General features: G+C 47.9%; 1 protein-coding gene across 2 annotated transcripts in view; it reads left to right on the forward strand.

The window, feature by feature from the left end:
- Window positions 1-16,548, forward strand: part of MYO18B (myosin XVIIIB) — a 263,608-nt gene that overhangs the window by 175,917 nt on the left and 71,143 nt on the right. For both annotated transcript variants that reach the window (XM_024239878.3, XM_054543243.2), the window contains 5 exons: window positions 3,526-3,639; window positions 5,106-5,222; window positions 7,715-7,798; window positions 9,652-9,789; window positions 12,538-12,723. In XM_024239878.3, coding sequence (XP_024095646.3) covers window positions 3,526-3,639; window positions 5,106-5,222; window positions 7,715-7,798; window positions 9,652-9,789; window positions 12,538-12,723 — 639 coding nt within the window. The remainder of the gene's footprint in view (window positions 1-3,525; window positions 3,640-5,105; window positions 5,223-7,714; window positions 7,799-9,651; window positions 9,790-12,537; window positions 12,724-16,548) is intronic.

A 16,548-nucleotide genomic window follows, 5' to 3' on the forward strand; every position in this document is an offset into this window, starting at 1 on the left:
GCACGAAACCACTGAGCTGTTTTCTCTGCAACAGAGCTCTCTTTTTATATTGATCCATTCTGTGTGGTCAGACCTTCCAATGAGTGGCTTTCTATGAGGGTCAGTGAAGCTCAGTGGTTAAGAGCTTGGGTTCTGGCGTTGGAGCAAGCAGGCTTTCCACAGACCAGCTCTGTGATGGTGAACGAGTCACTTCCCCTCTGTGTGTCTCAGAGTCCACCTTTATCAAAAGGTCCTAATGGTGGCACCTTTCTCCTAGAGGTGCTGTGGGGCTTTCATGAAGCAAGGCAGAGAAAGCACAGTGCCTTGAACATGGTCCCCAAGCAACAGTAGCAGGTGGGACTGCTAATGCCAAAACCATCAGGGCCAAGATAATCCTATCTCCAGCCCAGTATGAGCTAAGAAGGCCAGCAGCTGTCTCCATTGACTGCTGTCTGTGTTCATCTCTGTCTGGGGATAAGTCATCCCTCTCTCTGCTTGCTCCAAGGAAAGAAGGGAAAGGAAAGAGCATTTCTGGATCATGCACCATTATGCCATCTATAAAATGGGGATAAAAATAGAGCCTCCTTTCTCTGGGGGCTCCGAGGACTGGCGGGATCATGCTGCTGAAACCCTCTGCTGAAGTAGGGGCTGGGCAGATGGGAACTGTGTCATCGTGTTCTGCTTTGCCCTGTTGCTTTATTTACAATGACTCTCTCTTGCCTCCTGGCTCCCAGCCCAGCTCCTTGGCCTGGCAGAGGGGCCCTGCATGAGGCCTCCTCTTCCACCATTAGTTATCTGACATCATCTCCCTTGATGGCCCATCTGCTCCTGCCGCCCAGACCTTTTGTTGTTTGCACGCCCCGCTGTGCCGATTCTTCCATTTCTCTCCATTTCCACCCCTTCCACCCCGGCTGGAGCACCTCCCCCACCTCCTTCCTGCAGGACCATGGCCATCCCCTCACTGGCTGCCCTATTTCCACTCTGGTCCCACCCTCCCCACAGCAGCCAGAGGGAGATTAGGCCACCTACCTCCTTAGAAACCGTCCATGGCTTCCTGGCAGGCTGAAGTAAAATCTAAGCTTTGCAGCCCAGCTCACAAGCCTCAGAGATGTGACCCCTGTCCACATCTTCAGCATCTCCTCCTCCTCTCTTTCTCTGTACAACTGCCCGGCCGCACTATGAGGTTTCTGTTCCTCAGCACCATCGTTAGTTCCTGTCTTTGCCTCAGGGCCTTTGCACTTGCTATTGCTGCTGCCCAGTGCACTCTGCACATGGCCATCTACTTCGCATCTTGTTTCTTTCTTTCTCTCTTTTTTTTTTGAGACAGAGTTTCGGTCTTGTTACCCAGGCTGGAGTGCAATGGTGCGATCTCGGCTCACTGCAACCTCTGCCTCCTGGGTTCAAGCAATTTTCCTGCCTCAGCCTCCCAAGTAGCTGGGATTACAGGTATGTACCACCATACCCGGCTAATTTTTCTGTATTTTTAATAGAGATGGGGTTTCACCATGTTGGTCAGGCTGGTCTTGAACTCCTGACCTCAGGTGATCTGCCCGTTTCGACCTCCCACAGTGCTGGGATTACAGGTGTGAGCCACTGCGACCGGCCCTTCCTTTGCATCTTTTAGGTCTTAGCTTAAGTGCTTCTTCATGAGTTCTCTGACTTCTACTCAAAAGAGGGGCTGGCTTTGCCCTGCCCGCCTTCGGGGGAGCCCTATCACCCACCTCCTAGCCATGGCAGAGGCACTTGAGTTACCTGCTGGAAAATAAGACCAGGCCTGACATCTCACTTCCTCTGTCCATTATGCTCTAACAAGGCCAATTACCTTCCTTTGCTCTACATCAATTTTCTCAGTGTGTCTCAATCCCTCCCATTTGCCGAGTGAAATGGGCCCCCAGCCCTCTTTTGCTGGGCCCAACTGCAGGAATACATTGTTCTCAGGGGCTGGAAAAGGGGGTTTTGTGAGTTGTGGCCCATCCCTCTCTGAGCCCCAAATGTTTACCTTAGGTGATTTCTAAGAGTGTTTTCTGTTGAGATACAGAAAAGGGGGATAAGAGGGCCAATGGGACTTATTGTAGACCTACTAAATATTCAGCACTCTGAATGTGCAGGCATCCTGCTGTGAGCTGAACGTTATAAATGAGCTGAGTTAGGCTGGGCATGGTGGCTTACGCCTTTAATCCCAGCACTGTGGGAGGCTGAGGCAGGCAGATCACAAGGTCAGGAGTTCAAGACCAGCCTGGCCAATATGATGAAACCCCGTCTCTACTAAAAAACACAAAAATTAGCCGTGCATGGTGGCAGGCGCCTGTAGTCCCAGCTACTCCAGAGGCTGAGGCAGGAGAATCGCTGGAACTCGGGAGGTGGAGGTTGCAGTGAGCTGAGATCGTGGCACTGCACTACAGCCTGGTCGACAGAGCAAGACTCCATCTCAAAAAAAAAAAAAAAAAAAAAAATACTGTGTTAGAGTTTAGAAGAGGCAGCTGCCAATTGCAGAATGGATTTAGGGTATGTGCATGGATATGGGTTTCTCCAGTGGGGCGTGTCTGTCACCTGGGGCCACGTACATAAGTAATTGGACGAATCTTGATGACTCCACTTTGCTAGGATAGGAGGCCTACTGTGTGCTGCTGGGAGGAAAAGAGAGAAAGAAAAGTGTGAGAAAGAGCTTTATTTAAGTCGGTGGCTGTTAGCCTTCGAGGATCTAGTGAAAGCTATGAACCCAGCAAAATGCTAAATGCTCACATGCAGAATATTTTGCATACCCTTTTAAAGGGGGTCTGTGGACCCACTTTTAACCCTGAACCCTGGTTAAGAAACTTCCACTTGGCTGGTTCCCATGGGCCGTCAAACCACCTCCTCCAGGAAGCCTCCCTCGATTCCCATCCTGCGTTTCCACTGTGCCGGTGTCCCCCTCTTTCCTCTACTGCACAAAGAGGTTGTCATTAGCTGTTCTTGCCTGTCTCCCACTGAGAGGGCAGGGGCCAGCTTGATTGTTCCCTGCATGTCCAGTGCCTGGCACCTAGTGGGCATCAGCAAGGATTTGCTGAATGGGACTAAGGAATAGCTCCTGGTGATGCACCAGGGGTGACATTTTGAGTGGGCTCAGAACCTGGTGGCTTCAAATGCAAATTTATTTGCTTTCTCCCAGGTGTGGGTTGATGAATAGTTGTGAAGACATGAGGGTCGCCTGTAAATTAATCCCATGCCTGGGAGGGGCTGGGCTGAGCTAGTGGGGAAGGACATTCAAGGAGGCAGCCTCATGAGGAGGCCTCTCCTCTCCCCTCGTCTCCCCTCCCCTCGCCTCGCCTCGCCTCGCCTCTCCTCCCCTCCCCTCACCTCCCCTCCCCTTCCCTCCCCTCCCCTCTACTCCCCTCCCCTCCTCTCCCCTCCACTCCCCTCCCCTTCACTCCCCTCGCCTCCCCTCCCCTCCCCTCTCCTCTTCCTTCCCCTCTGCTCTCTTCCCCACTCCCCTCCCCTCCCCACCTCCCTTCCCCTCTTCTCTTCTCATTTTCTTTTCTTCTCTTCTCCACCTCTTGCCTGGTCCAGCTGGAGCAGAGTGAAGCCAAGTGTGAGGAGGCCTTGAAGACCCAGAAGGTGCTCACAGCGGACCTGGAGAGCATGCACAGCGAGCTGGAGAACATGACGCGGAACAAGAGCCTGGTACCTGTCCCTTCCTGCAGCTGTAGGGACCTGGGCCAGCATAGGCCTCTGGGAGCTAGCGTGGGCCTAGTGTATGCTCAGCACTATAGGAAGTACAAGGACATTTATTGTAAACCTACCGGGTAGCATCTTGGAGGTACAGACATCCATTGTAGGCCTCTTGTGTACTCGGCTCTGTAAGAGGGACAAGGGGACTTATTGTAGACCTACTAGGTGCTCAGCATTCTGAACGTGCAGGCATCCTACTGTCAGCTGAGCATTATAAAGGTATAAGGGCATCGATGAGGCTCAGCTGTGTGTTTCCATCTGCAACGATAAGCGAGGAAGTCTGTTGTGGACATAATGAGTGCTCAGTGCTGTGAATGTGCATCTGATGTGAGCTTGTTATTTGCTCAGTACCCAATGTGGAAACACAACTGTATATTGTGTGCCCACCCTGCTCGCCACTCTTAAGTGGTTCTCAGACATCTGCTGTGGTCCTACTGTGTGCTCACCATCATGAGATGGAACTTGTTCCTTATTGTGGGGCTACTGCATGTCCCCTCTAGTAAGTGGAGACAAGGGCATCTCTTGGCCTGCTTAGGCTCATTACCAGGAGAAGATCTGAGCCATTTATTATGGAACTACCCTGTGCTCACCCCTGAATGGGGACACATGGTTATATATTGTCGATTTATTATTTTGGTGAAAATTGGATATAGGTTTCCAAGTCCCCGGTCTGGGTGTACAGGGTTGGCTTAGATTTATACTCAATGTATAAAACCCTAAAGTTTAGGTATAGTTAGAGTTTTATAGGCAAATGCTTATCTCAAGATCTCTGTGGACCTTTTTGTCCCTTATGTTGTTGGAACTTGCCTACAAGCATTCACACACACACATACACATACATGTGCACATGCATATACACAGGAATCAATGTACATATTCACATGTGATCACCAGGCACACATACAAAATAAATGCCCTCCTTATAGGTAACCTATGCCTCCAAGTTTATTCATCCACCCAATACATATTTATTGAGCACCTGTTATAGGGCAGGCCTGGTGCTTGCTGCTGAGGTTATATCTGTGGACAGAACAAAGTCCTCAGGGAGAGTGCCGGGGTTTGCATTTTCATATATGTACTATGCACATTTAAAATGTGCACACATAGATTCCCAAGTGGGATTGCACAGACATAAATTCAGACACACACACACCCTGAATTCATAGTCACATGCAATGCCTAACACACACACACACACGCACACACACACACATACACACACACACACACACCACCACCACCACCACCACCAAGCTGTTATACCTACCACATGCATTGGTAACCACAGTCACTCTTAAACACTGATGGTCACTCATCTCACGCACCTATAGGCAAGCCCCTCTTTGCTCTTCCTCTGGACCCTGCTGCCCATCCCTCACCCTCCCACCTTGCCTTGACCACTGACCTGCCTCCCCCAGGTGGATGAGCAGCTGTACAGGCTGCAGTTTGAGAAGGCAGACCTCCTGAAGCGCATCGATGAGGACCAGGATGACCTGAATGAGCTGATGCAGAAGCACAAGGACCTCATTGCTCAGGTAGGGAATGGGACCTTGGTGGAAGAAGCTCAGGGACTTGGGGTGGGGTGAATGGGGAATGTTGAGAAGGTGATGTGGTTGGACTACTCCCTGGTCTTAACATCTTGGAGGGATAAGTGCACAGAGATAGTTAGGAATTGTCCATTTCCTGTGGTCCTAATGGAGGACAATGTCACCTTCAGATGGTGTGTGCATCTCTGGAGGACATGTCCACCACGAAAAATTTGGATTTATTCATGCATCTATCTGCCCATCCACCCACCCACCGACCATTCATCTGCTCATCAATTCACTCATTCACTTTTCTACCCATCTACTCATTCACCCACTTAACTATCCATCTATTCTTCGTCCATCCGTCCATCCATCCATCCATCCATCCATCCATCCATCCAATCATCCACCCAATCATCCACCCATCCACCCAACCACCCATCCATCTGTCTGTCCAACCATTTATCCATCTATCCATTCATCCATCCATCTTTCCATTCATTTATCCATCCATGCAGCCATCCATTCATTTATCCATTCATCCATCCTGCCACCACTTACCCATTTATTCACCTATCCACCTATCCAACCATCATTTTCTTTTCCCTGTCTTTCTTTCTTTCCTCTCTCTTTTTCTTTCTCTCTTTCCTTCTTTCTTCCTTTCTCTTTTTCTTTTTCTTTTTCTTCTTTCCCTCTCTTTCTTTCTTTATTCTTTCTATCTATAGCTATTTATTCAATATTTACTGAATCCTTGCCACGTGTTAGGCACTGTGAAAAATGCTAAGTATATTGTGGTGATCAAAAGCACATCCCATTCCCACCTTCATGTACCTCACAGTTTAGTGGGCTGGGAAGACCTTATCATATGGTCACCCAGAGCAGAGGGGAGACTTGCAAACTGAGCCAAGAGTCCAGAAAGGAAGTGAACACAATTATGCAAATCCTGACCTAGGTTGGGAGTCAGGAAAGGCTTCCCAGAGTAGGTGTCATTTGGATGGAGATCTGAACAAAGAACAGGAGTCACTTAGATTGGAGTGGGACATTGGGGATTGGGGGTGCCTTCCAAGCAGAGGAAATAGCACATACAAAGGGCCTGTGATGCTGCATTGGAGAGACTGAAAGGAGGCCAGTGAGGACAATGTGGCACAAGACGAGGACAATGTGGCACAAGACAAGCTCAGCGAAACAAGAGGATCAGATCAGGGTCTTAGAGGCTGTTACGAGATTGGGTTTTATTTTATGGTTGAAGGGAATCAATTGGCAAGCTTTTCAGGGGCAAGAGCAGTTGGAGAGGACCAGCCAGCATGCCACCCCACACTGTCAGCTCCATAAAGGCAGGACTCTCCTCTGCCTTGTCCAGTGCTGTGTTCAGAGCCAAGAAGAGTTTCTGCCCTGGAGGTGCTCAGTAAATCACTGTTGAATAAATGAAAGCTGACCTTGTCCAGGGGAAAGACAACTCCAGCCTGGTAGATGGAGTGAAGATGAGAAGGAGTGGATGGATGGGCTTGGGAGATGATCAGGAGGCATGAGGGCAGCATGGGTGAAACAGAAGCTTTGGGGTGAAGCTGAGGGGTGTGATGTGGAATCCTCAGCAGATCTCCATATAATGACTGCATAATGGGGAGAACAGCTCCCTCCTTGCAATACACCTTCCAGAGGAGATCCAGGGTAAAATACCTGCCATGCTGTAAATGCATCTGACAGAGGTTGGATCTGAAGGGATTTCTGCTGGACAAAGAATAATAATAACAAAATAATTGATGATATCATCCACATGGTAACAATCACCACAAAAATAGCCTATGCCATTTTCTACACTTGCGAATCACACTTATTTTTGCCCCAAAGAGAGGTTAATCTGTTCAGTTACAAAGGCACTATATGCATATGCCCATAATAAATGATTTAAATAATAAAGACACAAGAAATAGAAAGTAAAGAGGTGCTTCTACCCTCTAGAATTCCTCTCTTCAGAGGTAATGAAGCTCAACAGTTGGTTCTATTTTTAAAAAAACCTTTACTCTCCACTGCTTAATTTAATCTCTGAGCAAACCCAATATGGAAAGGCTGAGTTGAGATTGTCAGTCCATTTTATGAATGCAGAGATTGAGGTGCAGAGAGGCTCCATAGCTTGCTAAGGCCAGGTTTCAGGTCTAGAACCTCAGTTAAATGACCCTCCGAGTAGCTCTCATCCCTTGGAATCTGGCCCTAGTGCCATGGCCAGCCCACTTCTGTCTGGGTTTTCAAGGATGTATAATAAAATGCTGGACAGTGGACCAAATCCAGGGGCTTATATAATTGGAGTGACTCAGCGAACATTGAAATGAAAGATGGTGAGGAGGATGTGAGAGGTAATTTTTGGGAAACAGCTATTATCATAGAAGCTCTGAGAGATGTAGACATCTGTGGGTGGGGAAAGTAGGGATTTTCAGGGGTGGTTTCCCAGCAAGGCTTGTGGTCTCAGGGTGATATATATACATTTTTTTTTGTCTCACCAGTCTGCTGCTGACATTGGGCAGATCCAAGAACTGCAGCTGCAGCTGGAGGAAGCCAAGAAGGAGAAGCACAAGCTACAAGAACAAGTATGTTCTCAGAGCCATCCTATGGTTGTATTAGTTAGGGTTTTCTTAGAGGAACAGAACTAATAGGGTGTGTGTGTGTGTGTGTGTGTGTGTGTGTGTGTGTGTGTGTGTGTATGAGTTTATTGTTTATTTGTTTATTTATTTATTTTTGAGACAGAGTCTCACTCTGTCACCCAGACTGGAGTGAAGTGGCGCGATCTCGGCTCACTGCAACCTCTGCCTGCCAGGTTCAAGCGATTCTCCTGCCTCAGCCTCCTGAGTAGCTGGGATTACAGGCATCCGCCACCATGCCTGGCTAATTTTTGTATTTTTAGTAGAGATGGGGTTCTACCATGTTGGTTAGGCTGGTCTCGAACTCCTGACCTCAGGTGATCCGCCCTTCTCAAGTCTCCCAAAGTGCTGGGATTATAGGTGTGAACCACCGGGCCCAGCTGGGAAATACATTAAGTGTTAACTTACATGACCACAAGGTCCCACAATAGGCCTTCTGCAAGCTAAGGAGCAAGGAGAGCCAGTCCGAGTCCCAAAACTGAAGAACTTGGAATTCAATGTTCGAGGGCAGGAAGCATCCAGCACGGGAGAAAGATGTAGGCTGGGAGGCTAAGGCCCATCTCTCTCCTTTTCACGTTTTTCTGCCTGCTTTATATTCGCTGGAAGCTGATTAGATGGTGCCCACCAGATTAAGGGTGGATCTGCCTTCCCCAGCCCACTGACTCAGATGTTAATCTCTTTTGGCAACAACCTCACAGACACACCCAGGATCAATACTTTGTATCCTTCAACGGAATCAAGTTGACACTCAGTATTAACCATCACAGGGAGGAAGAGAGGGATTCTCCCTGGGCGTTTACTTATACTTTGGCTCCCGGAAACTGTTTCCTTCATTCTTTTATTCATCAATTCATTCAAATACGCATTCAATTCCAGTTGTGTGCCAGGTGAATTGAGACCAGTCCTTAGAGAGACAGACACATACACACACACTCACACTCATTTACTCTTGCCTGTGCTTGTGCTGAATCCAAGCATGCCCCATGCACTGAGACTCGGCCATTCATTGCAGAATTTTCTCTCTCTGAGAAATGGCTCCAAGAACAAAGAGATGGTCCGTGCGATACAGGATCACGATCCTCTGCAAAATCTTCCTTTGAAGTCATGGTCCCTCCAAACATCTCTGGCTTTCCGTCATTACCTAGAGGGTTGCTATTATCCGTGAAATTTTCAAAGCTCTTCTAGAACCCTTGCATGGGCCTGCTTAAAGTGACTGTTGGAGTGACCAGGTCTCAAGCAATTTCCTGTGGGTGCTGAGTAACAACACGCACAACAAATGGAACAGCAGCAGTGGCCATTTGCTGGCTGCTTATTATGTGCCAGTCACTAACTTCCTCTAATTCTCACAAGAAAAATGAAGAAACTGAGGCTCAAGGAAAGAAACTGACTTTCCCAGACTCACACACCAGGCAGAAACCTGGCTCCCAAACCCACACTTGCTTGTATCTTTTGATGCCGTAGCTTGTTGCTCACAGACTAGCTTTGCTCCTTGATCAGAGCAGGGAAGGAGAGAAGGGAAGCACTGATTGAAAGTCTTGTTTTCAATTCTGAAGACATAAGAAGCATCACCTCCCAGCACCTGAGACCCAGGATCAGGGTCTGGTGTGAGGGTCCAATGAGGGTCCCAAGATTGACACCCGGCAATTCTTGCTTGTGCAGACATTTAACATGCAGCACACCTGAGTAGAGAAGGAGGTGTTATGAATAGCTCCTCCCACCCTCCCAGGCTGGGTCCTGCACATGTCTCTGTCCTGGTATCAGGGACAGTAGGTGTCCAATAGACTTCTCTCTCGTACTTACAGCTGCAGGTAGCTCAGATGCGCATCGAGTACCTGGAGCAGTCCACTGTGGATCGAGCCATCGTCAGCAGGCAGGAGGCGGTCATCTGTGACCTGGAGAACAAGACAGAGTTCCAGAAGGTGCAGATTAAGAGATTTGAGGTTCGTAGTGATTCATAAATAGTGCTTGGGCCAAGAGCAGGGAGAGCTTTTGTGTAAGCTTCATCCATCCTTCTACTACTCATCTATCTACTCACATGCCTTTATCTAGATATACATTACTCATCCGCTTCTCACCCAAGCTCCCTCCCTCCTTCCATCATAGCATCATCCCTCAAGCCACCTACCCATTTACCCATCCATCCTCACGTATGTCTCTCCATCTCCTTCCACCATCATGGGTCCATTCATCCATCCTCCCTTCCATTTGTTCTTCCTTTTACCTTTACTTTTTCCTCTCTTCCTCTATTATTTTTTCTTTAGCCCTCAACCCCTCTGTCTGCCCATTCTTTTATGCATTGATCCAGTTCTTCCTACCTCCGTCCACCTACTCAACCACTTACATGCCCAACACTCATTTTGAACAGAAATTTATTTTGCACCCAGTGTGGGCTAGGCCCTGTTTTAGGTGCACAGAAGACAGATGTATGACACAGATCTGCTTTCAGAAGCATATGTCTTTGTAAGCAATGTGGGTAAGATATGTACATAAATATCTGTAATATGGAGAGAGGGCTGTGATGTTTAGAGGATAGAGATCTTTTCAAGACTCAGGAATCAGGAAGGCTTCTGGGAGGAGGTGGCATTAATGCTGAACCTTGAAGGACAGGTAAGACTTGGATGGGCTGGGGTGAGGTTCAGTGATTACATTCACATTGCCCTTAAGCTGGGAACACAGATGTTCACTTCTTCAGCTCTGTAGGCCAGTGACATGGGACTTTTACAGAAGACATCACCATTGTCAAAATCCTTTCACATCAGCCACTGCACTTGAGGTTTGATACAGTCCTGTGAGGCAGGTAGGATAAGCCTTATCTGATGAGAAGATGACCCCAGAGAGGTCAAGTGACTTGCTGAAGATAAAGCTAGGCAGTGCGTGGGATAAGGTAGATTGACACCTGACCTTCACTTCCTCCTGGTTACAGGTTCCAATTTCTCTGCAGCCAGCTGGCTTCACCACAGTAAGACAGTGTGTCTAGACAGTTGGGAAGCTGTATTCCTCATTCTGAAACATTTCCCCGTGATCTCTCTAGGAGCATCTGGTCTCCAATAAGGCTGCTATGGATGAAGAACAGAGAGAAATTCTTCTTTGCTTTGACCCTCAGTGGTTCCCAGAAATTGCTCAAGGGATCCCTCAAGGTCTGACTGTCTCTGCAGATCACCATGGAACTTTGATCTACTATATTTTAAATGATTAAATATGTAAAGTTGGGCTATATCACATGCCATTTTAAAACTTGGTTCTAGCATAGTGAAATGATAGCAGAGGAGAAAGGAAAATGAGTGTGGGAGAACTTCAAATGGAAAGATTCTATCTCCAAATTTAATTTTGCCCTCTGCCACCATGATTTGAATTTAGTAGAATCCTGGGTCTTTGAGGTATGAGATGGGGTACCTCAAAGACACAGTTTAAGAACTCTTTCCACTCTTCCTCCTGTTCTTGGAATTGTGGCTGAACTTCATTTGAGAGGTGAACTAAATAGGAAAGCGTTTCTTTTAGGTTATTATTCGGTGTCTGATCTGTAGGCTGTTATCCCCACTGCCTGTGGCTGCAGAAAAAGGGCTCAGAGTCCTTAGCAGGGGCTTGAAATATTCATGTGGGTCCCGTCTTATGTAAACACAGAGTATTTGCCCATCAGGATTGATTGGTTCCAGGCTTGTTGGCCAACTAATGAATTCTGCAGAACAGTCTTTGGGTTTCTTTTGTGTGGCACTCGTGATGGCCAAAGCACTTTTCTCTCTATTGTTTTATTGTGTCCTCAAGGATTCCCCACCTGCCCTGCCACCAGGAAAGGAAAAATGTCATAAAATAGTAGGGCTGAGGCTAGTGAGAGATTGTCTGAACACCCTCATTTTATAAATCTGGAAGCAAAAACACATGTGGGGGAAAGATTTTTGACCTCAGCAGAGTTCCCTGTTCCTTGCACCAGCCCCTCGAGATAAATAGGAGCTGCTAAAAAAAAAAAATTAATAATCCCCAACCCTTATCTGGCACATCCTATGTGCCAGGCACCCAAGCCTTCTGCATACCAAGAAATTAGATTCTGACAGCGTCCCTGGGGCACAGGTACTATCATCATTCCTGTCTCTCAGAGGGGCTCAATAACCTGCCCAAAGTCACACAGCCAGGGAGAGGTAGAGGTGGGATTTGAACCCAGTGGGTCTTGGGGGCGAGGGTTCTCATAAATATGCTACACTGCCTCTCAGAATAGCAGTTATTTTATTTATTCATTTATTTTTTTGAGACAGGTTCTCTGTCACCCAGGCTGGAGTGCAGTGGCGTGATCTTGGCTCACTGCAACCTCCACCACCCAGGTTCAAGCAATTCTCATGCCTCAGCCTCCCAAATAGCAGGGATTACAGGCATGCACCACCACGCCCGGCTACTTTTTGTATTTTTTATAGAGAAGGGATTTCACCATGTTGGCCAGGCTGGTCTCTTAATTCCTGACCTCAGGTAATCCACCCGCCTCGGCCTCCCAAAGTGCTGGGATTACAGGCTTGAGCACTGCGCCCGACCATCATTTTTTGCATGTTGTTAATTCTTCATTTTTGTAGCAGACATCAGTATTCTTATCCTGATTATGAAAACACAGGAAACTCGGCAAAGGATTTATCTTCCTGAGGCTCCCTTGTTTCATACCCCTGGCCTCTAACTCCAAGGTGGGCATGTGTCTCTGCCCCTCCCAGGTCCTGGTGATCCGGCTTCGGGACAGCCTGATCAAGATGGGGGAGGAGCTTTCACAGGCGGCCACCTCCGAGTCCCAGCAGCGGGAGAGCAGCCAGTACTACCAGCGGCGCCTGGAGGAGCTGAAGGCCGACATGGAAGAGCTGGTGCAGCGGGAGGCGGAGGCCAGCCGGCGGTGTATGGAGCTGGTGAGTCCTGTCCCCATCATGGGCTCTTAGCGACTGAGGGTTTGCAATGGGGTAGACCCCTCTTTCTTAAGACTTCTGAATGGGAGACTCATGGGTTTGGGTCCTGGGCCTCCGGGGTGTGCTGGCAGCCAGGAGAAACAAGGAGAGTGGGCTGAGACAACGCTGTCATTGGCTGCAAACCCTGGGGGTGGGCCCAAAGTGGACCAATGGCATTCACTGCTGCCGGATGGCTGCCAAGTTCATTTACATATCAGATCCCAGACTTTCTTTTCCTGCTCCATTCATTGCACTCCAATGGCAGGAAGGCCTCATACAAAAGAGGAAAAAACCGGTATTTATTAACAGCCTATCTTTCACCAGGTCTCAACATCCATAATATTCTATAATCCTCATGTCAGCCCTGTGAAGTCAGTCAGAATTATTGCCCCCGTTTCACAGATGAGGACAAACCGAGCCTTCCAGAAGGGGAGATGACTAGTCTAAGGCCACATCTAGTAAACATAGAGCTATTTCTGGGCTGTTAATAGCACAACAAAAATAAAAGATACAAATGATGATTCAAGCCACCGTGTATGAAGTATTTGCTCCCTGCCAGGTTCTGAAGGAAGCATTTCTCATCTAAATCCTCATTTCAGAACTGTGAGGTAGGTGCTCTCTTGATGTCCATTAAAAAGGTGGGGAAACTGACACGTGGAGATATCAACTTGCCAAATTGAGGCTCCGAATGGTACATTTGCTTGCCCGGGGTCACACAGGAGTAAGAATTTGAACCCAAGTCTGCCTGACAATGTAGTCTTTGCTTTTAGTCACTAACTCATACTTTGTCTCCAGGATGGACCAAGGAACCTTTTTTTTTTTTCCTGGAGACAGAGTCTTGCACTATTCCCCAGGCTGGGGTGCAGTGGCGTGATCTCAGCTCACTGCAATCTCCATCTCCCAGGTTCAAGCGATTCTCGTGGCTCAGCTTCCTGAGTAGCTGGGACTACAGGCGTCAGCCACTATGTCCACCTAATTTTTTGTATTTTAGTAGAGACAGGGTTTCACTATGTGGCCCAGGCTGGTCTCGAACTCTTGAGCTCAGGCAATCTGCCCACCTTGGCTTCCCAAAGTGCCAGGATTACAAGTGTGAGCCACTGCGCCCGGCCCCAAGGAACATTTTAAAATTTATTTCCTGCCTAATGGGATGGTTTCTCCATCATTCAGTGTGTTGTTCTAAGTTTTCTGCACAGGTCACAGAGCATCTAAGAGTGTCTGTTCCACTTTTACTCCACGGGGCCAGATATCACTAAGGTTCCAGATTTCTGATTCTGTGAACTGGAGTGTATCTGGCACCACCATTGCCTACCATCACTCAGCCTTCTAGAGACAGCCCACAATATGCCAAGACTTGGCCCAGAGGTCTCTAAATTACATTTGTTTTCTCCTTCCTGCCTTATCCACTCTGCTGTTGCGGAGAGGTCTTACCAACTTGTTCTTGCAGCAAATATATTAATATGTCTCGGGCCACTGTCTCTCACAGCCGGTGTCATCCCCATCAGCTTTGCCCTTGACAAGCTGGCTGTCTGGCTCTTCTGTGAGGGGGCGGTAAGGCACCGCACAGAGACAGAGGTTCCCAGACAAAGTCCAGGCCTCCTGACTGGCAGTTTCTCCACGCCCACGGCCCTGGGAGAGAGAAAAGCTCTTTTCTCCAGTTGACAGGATAACTTCCTCATTAACCAGCCCCGTTTCTCATGCAGCTGAGCACCCCTCCTGCAAGCTCTGGCTGGGAGGAGAGAACATCCCCAGCCTTTCTCCTCTGATGTCTTCTTTAACTAGCCAGGCACTCAGGCATTCTGGCCAGATCAAATAGTGATTTTCTTCCTCTCTGTCCCTTGATCTCTTTTTCTCTGTCTCTTCTCTCCTTCCATCTTTTCTCTCTTTCCTCTCCCTGTCCCCATTCCTGGGGCCATATTCGATCTTGAAAGGCCCTGAAATACTGAAAAGATCATAGCATAGTTCCCACATATGAATCAAAACGGACACAACACAAAACCTTAAAGAGCTTGCATGCATGCTGAAATTAGACCTGCATCTGTCTCCAGTTTCTGATGGCAAGATTCTGGATAAGTTTATCAAAGCTGAACTTTTCTCTTTAGTTTGGTGAGTGTGGTTGAAAGGAGTGTTCATTTCCTAGGATTGCCATAGCAAATTATCACAAGGTGCATAGCTTAAAACAACAGAAATTCATTCTCTTATAGTTCTGGAGGCCTCAAGTCTGAAATCAAGGTGTGAGCAGGGCTACACTCCCTCTGAAGGCTCTGGAAGAGCATCCTTCCTTGCCTCTTCCAGCTTCTCATGGCTTCAGGTGCTCCTTGGTTTGTGGCTGCCCCAGTGATGGCTTTCTTCTCTGTGTATGTGTGTCCCAAATATCCCTCTGCCTTTTTCTTATAAGGACAACTGTAATTGGATTCAGGGCTCACTCTAAATCCACGTTGATCTCACCTTAAGATCCTCACCTTAATCATATCTACAAACCCTTTTGCTTTTTTTTTTTTTTTGAAACAGAGTCTTGCTCTGTCTCCCAGGCTGGAGTGCAGTGCCACAATCTCAGCTCACTGCAACCTCTGCCTCCTGGGTTCAATCACTTCTCCTGCCTCAGCATCCCAAGTAGCTGAGACTACAGATGCGCGCCACCATGCCCAGCTAATTTTTGTATTTTTAGTAGAGGTGGGGTTTCACCATGTTGGCCAAGCTAGTCTCGAACCCCTGACCTCAGGTGATCCACCCGCCTTGGCCTCCCAAAGTGTTGGAATTACAGGCATGAGCCACCGCGCCTGGCCTACAAACCCTTTTTCTAAATGAGATCACAATCACAAGTCCCAGGTGGACTTGTCTTTTGGGAGGCCACCCTCCAACCCACTACAGAAGAGGAAGGCACATTTCTGTTTGGTTGGTATTCTGAAGTTATCCAGTACATCCCGTCGTTTCCTTAATGCTTCTGTGGAAGAACAAAGCTCCACGAATAAGGTCAGGCCAGCAGCCTCTTCCAAATACTGGATGTCCCAAAACTCACCAACCTATTTGCTCTTAAATATTTCCTTTGCCTTTGAGGTCTGGGAAATTTCCACTGGGAGAAGGGAGGAATCATACTTTCTTGTATCACTCATTTATTCATTCAACAAATACCTATTCAACACCAGCTATGAGCATGGCACAGAGATAGGCACTGGTGAGGAAGGGCAAGGAATCATAAGGTCCTTGCTGTGTAGAAGTTACACAGTGTGCCCAAAACAGGGCTCAGTGGGAGAGTTAAGTCCTCACTGTCATTGAAAGTCTAGTCTTGCTGCTGAGGCCCCTTCTATAGGTGTGGCATCCTGGTACTCTCCCTGGCTTCTGAAGACAGATCATCCCATCTGTTCATGTCTGTGCCACCAACTTGCCTTCCCTCATCCCATTTCTATAAGACAAGGGACAGCTTCTTTGTGCCATACATTCTCTCTAAACTACACTAAAATCCTGCAAGGCAGCCAGACCTTTGCTTCTTTCCTTCATGCGATATGTATCCATAGTTTTCTCTGTGGGTCAAGCCCTGTGCTGGATGCTGGATACCCAGTGAGGAACGGCACACACCTTTGCCCCCCAGGAGCTCATACATGGAAATATATAACTGCATGAGAAAATACAACTAAGGCCATTCCTAGTGTACTTCGTACAAATATGGAGTTTCCTCCATAATGAGAGCTCAGAGCCTTCACAGGCAAAACAAGGGGGCATGCACTGTGATTTGAGGGATTTTAGAAGGCCAGTTGGCACCAAATCTCTCTCCCATGCCCACTGTCACCACCC

This window comes from Pongo abelii, chromosome 23 (assembly GCF_028885655.2).
Source record: "Pongo abelii isolate AG06213 chromosome 23, NHGRI_mPonAbe1-v2.0_pri, whole genome shotgun sequence".
NCBI lineage: Eukaryota > Metazoa > Chordata > Mammalia > Primates > Hominidae > Pongo > Pongo abelii.